Below are 6,000 nucleotides of genomic sequence, written 5' to 3' on the forward strand. Positions count from 1 at the left end.
AGAATGGAAAGAATCTATGTATTCAGGGTTTCCATTGTGCAAATATTGAAGCCTGAATGTATACGTGCTTCTAGGTAAGATGCAAGTTGAAAAATATCAGAACTTTATCAGTGTCATTCAATAGAATGAGATTTCCTCCTGAAAGTTAAAAAACAAACAAACAAACAAACATGTCTTTTTAATCTTGAGGAATATAAGTGTCAAAGTATGCAGTTGGGGGAGTGGAAGAAAAAAAATTAACACCTTGGAGATAAAAATACAATCATCTCAGAGAGAGTGCAGGATGTAAAATCAAATGTGTCACCTTGCTGCCGCACTGGTGATGATCTTCAGACTGCCTGGGTTCCGGATAAGCTTGTCCAGAATGCTGACAATCTGCTCAAACTTGGGTCTGTTGTTTCTGTCTTTCTGCCAGCAGTCTAGCATCAGCTGATACAACGCAGCTGGGCAGTCCATGGGGGGTGGCAGTCGATAGCCTTCATCCACAGCTTTAATTACCTGTGTGAGATGTAAAGTTTCCGGGCACTTAGAGAAGTGGAATTTCTTTTATTATAATACTTCTTTTTGGGCAGGTCACACTTATATTTATATTTTAAAGTAAAGTGAAAGGTTTTCATTTTAAATTTATTAAAAGGATAACAGCTTATTAAATAAATATTATTCATGTCTGAAAATGTTATATAAATAAGATTGAGACAGAGAAAGTGGATTTAGGAAAGAAGAGTTTGTACAGTAACTTTCTGGATTAAAATCAAAAGAAATGTTCTATGATATCGGAAATTTAGAAAACTATAAAGAAACTCTTATGTGGTAACACATATTTCTGTGAAAACTCTATATAAATGGATGAATGCAGAAAAAATACCACAGATTTTTAGTTATATCACAGTTCAACTGGTACCTCTCAAATCGTAGTCAGTTCCTTTGTTAAAAGCCCATAGGTTGAACAATTAAGTGACTCTTAGTTAATCAGCATTTTTAAATCATGTAAAGTCATGATTTACAAGCATTACTCTGTATCAGAATCATCTGGAGAACTTATTAATACACAAATAGCTAATCTTTGATTCAATAACTCTGGGGAAAGTCCTGAGAATTCGCATCCCTACAAATTTCCAGACCTTGCTCAAGCTGCTGGTCCAGAAAGCACATTTTGAGATCCTCTGATACAGAAAGAATTTGGAAAATAGAGATGTGGAAAAGTGAGTCTGATTTTCCCAGTGTCATTATAAAACGTGGCTTGTTTGAAGAAGTTCAGAAAGGTTTTTATATCCAAATACATTAAAAGCAATTTTATATGTGGTGAGTAGGAAATGACTAAAAGCATCTCAGCTTTCCTTCTTATGTGTCTTTGAGATCATGCTCAGTTTCTGGCTAAGCATAAAGAAAACTCTCTGTGTGCTGAATCCATATGCCAATAGCATCCTTGCACTAAGCATTAGCAAAGCATGCTTATAAAAACAAAAATCCTTTTGAAAAATCATATCACAGTTGTAATAGAAAGTTAATGATTGCTTTCTCTATATCGAGACTTCAATTTGTATAACTAACTTCATGTGCAAGTTTAATACATTATAAGAAACAACATGTTAGAGATTGGTTGTTTTGTCTGACTTTGGGAAATGTTATATTTAAGTAAACAAAATGTTGGCACAGATGCATTAATTGAATCTACAAAGGATGGCAGAGTGTATCTTACTAATGTTACACTGAGACAATTTTGTAGCAAAAATAATTCAAACATTTCTTGATATCTATTGGCCATTTTGTCAGGCACTTATTTCATTACATTTTATTACAAATGTTTTCCTTTTGTCTCACTTCTAAACCCTTGCTTTAGGGAAAAATGTGAAGCTGTCAGAGCAACTCAATTAATATCTTTATAAGATTTGGAAACAATTTCGTTTCTTCTAAGTATTCTGTTTCAATGTCACAAACTGGGAGCCACCTGGTTTCATTATGCTCCACTTCCTTGCACAGCTTGATCTCTTAATCTGAACCCATAACTCATAGACTACAAATACTTACATCCTGATTGGACATCTCCCAGTATGGTCTCTCTCCATAGGACATCACCTCCCAGAGAACAATCCCGTAACTCCATACATCGCTGGCTGATGTGAATTTGCGGTAGGCTATGGCTTCTGGTGATGTCCACCGGATTGGGATCTTCCCTCCCTTGGAATGTAAAATCATATATACATACACGATCAATGACTAAAACATACTATATACATTATCATCTGAAATCTGACTGAATTTGTCGGGGCATTTCTTTTATGAAAGGGACTGTGGGTTTCTTCTGATATATCTCTATGTTCATATATTCTAATACCAACGAGAGAGTGGCAAGGGAAAAACATTTGAAAACTGCTAAAATGCTGACATTTTTGATCAGTTATGGCACGTTTATCAGTCCTCTGTAACAGTAAATAGGATAGGAAAGTAGATAGGATATTTCATATATTAGAATCTATTGAGGTGGATGTGTGTGCTTAGTTGCTCAGTCATGTCCGACTCTTTGCAACACCATGGACTGTAGCCCGTGTGGCTCCTCTGTCCATGGAGGTTCTCTAGGCAAGAATATTGGAGTGGGTTGCCACGCCCTCCTCCAGGGGATCTTCCCAACCCAGGGATGGAATCCAGGTCTATTAATTGAGGTATCTCAAATCAACTTTTATTGATTTAATAGATTTATGCATGAACAAACAAACTTAGTGCTAATGTTGATTTGTAAAGAATTTATACCACTTCTTGACATACAGTTTCTTGTAGGTATTTGTTAATTAAATACATTGCAAATGAAATTATACATCTAAAAACACTTTAATATATTCATCAATCATCTTAATTAATTTACTCAGTGCCTCACTCTACCATTAGCCACTGAAGTACCCTCCATGTACAAGGCAAGCACCATATGAGCTAGAAAGATATAATGATTACAATTTGAGAATTTACAGTCTAGAGCAGATATTGCTTCTATGAGTTATGGGAGATATAAATGTATAACTCCCATGGAATTTGCTCTCAGTTTAATAAATACATTTAATAAAGATGTGCTGAGTAGTAACCATATGGGAAGTATTATGGTAGTCACTCTGGGTGAGACAAGCATAAATAATATACTGGTCCTTCTGTTTGGGAAATATCAAGAAAATAGTAATGATAATTAGTTGTTGTGAATAACTAAATGCAGGGAGAATTAAGCATCTAGTGCTTCACATCTCAAACTTTACAGTAGAGTCGTCTTGGGCTCATGCTGATTAAAACGGAAATTCTGGTTCAGTAGTTCCAGAGTGTAGGCAGGATCTGCAGGTGATTTGGGAGCTTTTTAGAAATCAGATCCTGCCTGCATTGAGGAAAGAAGACAGTAGTGGAATGGCTGTGATGCAGAACGTGGAGCCAAGTTTCTTACTAGAGAAACTGAGGCGGTCACATATGAATTGAGCCTTGTAAATTGCACCAAATTTTATATAACCAGGAAAAAGGGATAGATTTTCCAAAGAATTCATATTATCAAAATATTATACTATATTCATCAAAGTGTGTTCTATTGATGTTTACCTCATAGGACTTCACTGTTTCTTAAGTAATGCTTGAGGGTGACAATATATTGCTTTGGAGAAATGAATTGGTGACTTGGGAGGTAAGTTATTAAATCTCATTATGCTTGAATTTCCTCATCTGTTATTTTGGAAACTCACAGTTCATAGCATCATTGTGAGGCTAAATGACAAATTTCAGTAAAATCTCTAGCATAGTTCCTGGCATACAGTAAAGCCTCAAGAAACATTAGCTTAATACTACCATACTTTTAGAGAAATGGCATAAATCAACGCACAGAGGAGGAAAATATATGTTCTGGAAAAAACAGTTTCCAGTGTGGTAATACTACAGAAAATGTGGAGACATGTAATAGGAGAGGATGGCAAAAGGTCGAATCAGCTTTAATCACAGCAACATTGAGCAAGTGCTATCCTTGAGAGGATAGCGGCATGTGCGATTGGAACTAGCTCAGTAAACTGCTTGACACTTTTCTTCTATATCTGTTCAGAAAGAGTACTGTCAGGAGGTCTTTGAAGGAGGTCAGGATTACACGGGGTTTTGAAGGATGCATGCAACTGGAGAGAAGTGAGCGCAAAAAGGAGGACTGAGCACAGCCTTCTTGAGATGATTCCAACCTCAGGGTTGTCCATGATTTATACCAGCGCAGTAAAATCAAGTTGGAGAGATGGGGGCTGGACTATGAGAGCTTTGGGAGTTCGTGAGAAACACTATAGAGCTCAGCGTGCTGTTGGAGTAAAGATGATCCAGAACCAGAAAGCAAAATAGAAAACACTATGAAGTCCCTCCGCTGTTCACCTGAAACTATCACAAAATTGTTTGCTAATTGGCTACACTCCAATACAAAATAAAAAGTTTTTAAAAACAGGGCTTATTTTCTTGGAAGTTGCCCCTTTATTTTCCATCTCACTTATACTCATTTATTCATTCTCATTTTTATAGTTTGTATTCTTTTCAATGAAAATGTAAAAGATCCTTTTTTATATTTAAATTTGGAGGGTTTTTTTTTTCTGGTCTAATATTGCCCTTTCTCTGCCAATACATTCAATGCTAATAATAATAATAACGTTTAAAAAAAGAACTTAACTTACTTGCACCTTCCGAGACCAAGTTTGGTTTTTAAGGATTCAAGATTTCAAATACCATCCCATCATTTTGATAAAAACAGAACTACACATGTGACATTTAACTGAATCTATTCAAGATGCCACGTGGAATTAAAGGGCATACATTCTTTCTCTTTTAAAGAACTCTGAGAATTAACAGAAGTCAAACAAATTGTATTCATGGGGCAAAGAAAAGATAATATTTAAAAATCTCAGCTGCATGTCTTATCTTTGCTACAGACACTTTGCCATTTCCTTTCCTTTGCCCAAAACAATTTACTAGTAGCACAAAAATTGCACTAAAAAAAGAAAGCTTTCCATGTTGAAAACTTTGTATCTATTAAGAAAACATAAGGCACAGATATGTATTACCTTATCAAGATCTCTTGAAATAAAAATACAGACATAAAGAAAAAAAATCCAAACCAATAGATTGATGACAACCATAAACAAGATGTTTTAGACTGATTGGTTTTGCCCTGAAAATGAAGTGATAACCATACATTCAAGATGCTCATCTTGACCCTAGGCAGCCATCACTGGATGAAGAAGAGAATGAAGATGATTAAGGATTATTGATTAGCATTCAGGGATTTTTTGTCATTGGCAATAGATTTATAATATACATAAAGGAACAAATAAAGTGTTTAATCTTTAATAGGCTCAATAATTGTTTTGCCCTTTCTTCCATTCCAATTCCCTTCAAATAGCACACTTTTACAATTTGTGCAAAGAATTTGATAAATGGATATATAAAGGAAAGCTTATTGCCAACTATTAATACAAAGTATTAAAATTTATCATTTGTTTTTATTTTTGCTAAAAATACAACAGAGTAAGAAGAGTTTTATAAATTTTTTACTTTTTCCGTGATCAGTAAACAACTTGGCACTCTGTCTTCATATGAGAGAAAAATAAGCCAACATATTCATAGTATACACTTAATTAGAAATCAAACTACAGGAGCAATTCTGAGCTCATAATATTGTAGAGTTTGTGGAAGGATGAGTGTCCTGTTATTATTATTCAATTTAAAACTCTTTAAATTGAACATTGTAGTTTCAAATACTTTATAGTCAAGATTAGTAAAATAAATTTGAATAGTAGCTTTTAACGGAGAAGGCAATGGCACCCCACTCCAGTACTCTTGCCTGGAAAATCCCATGGATGGAGGAGCCTGGTGGGCTGCAATCCATGGGGTTGCTAAGAGTCAGACATGACTGAGTGACTTTACTTTCACTTTTCACTTTCATGCATTGGAGATGGAAATGGCAACCCACTCCAGTGTTCTTGCCTGGAGAATCCCAGGGACAGGGGAGCCTGGTGG

The 6,000-nt window shown here is 35.3% G+C and overlaps 1 protein-coding gene across 2 annotated transcripts in view; it reads right to left on the reverse strand.

Moving 5' to 3' along the window:
* EPHA3 (EPH receptor A3) overlaps positions 1-6,000 on the reverse strand; it is a 412,939-nt gene that overhangs the window by 23,910 nt on the left and 383,029 nt on the right. For both annotated transcript variants that reach the window (XM_010847913.1, XM_010847912.1), the window contains exons 14-15: positions 2,029-2,178; positions 305-498 (exon numbers count right to left, since the gene is read on the reverse strand). In XM_010847913.1, coding sequence (XP_010846215.1) covers positions 305-498; positions 2,029-2,178 — 344 coding nt within the window. The remainder of the gene's footprint in view (positions 1-304; positions 499-2,028; positions 2,179-6,000) is intronic.

Source organism: Bison bison, unplaced genomic scaffold (assembly GCF_000754665.1).
Source record: "Bison bison bison isolate TAMUID 2011002044 unplaced genomic scaffold, Bison_UMD1.0 scf7180017864258, whole genome shotgun sequence".
Taxonomy (NCBI): domain Eukaryota; kingdom Metazoa; phylum Chordata; class Mammalia; order Artiodactyla; family Bovidae; genus Bison; species Bison bison.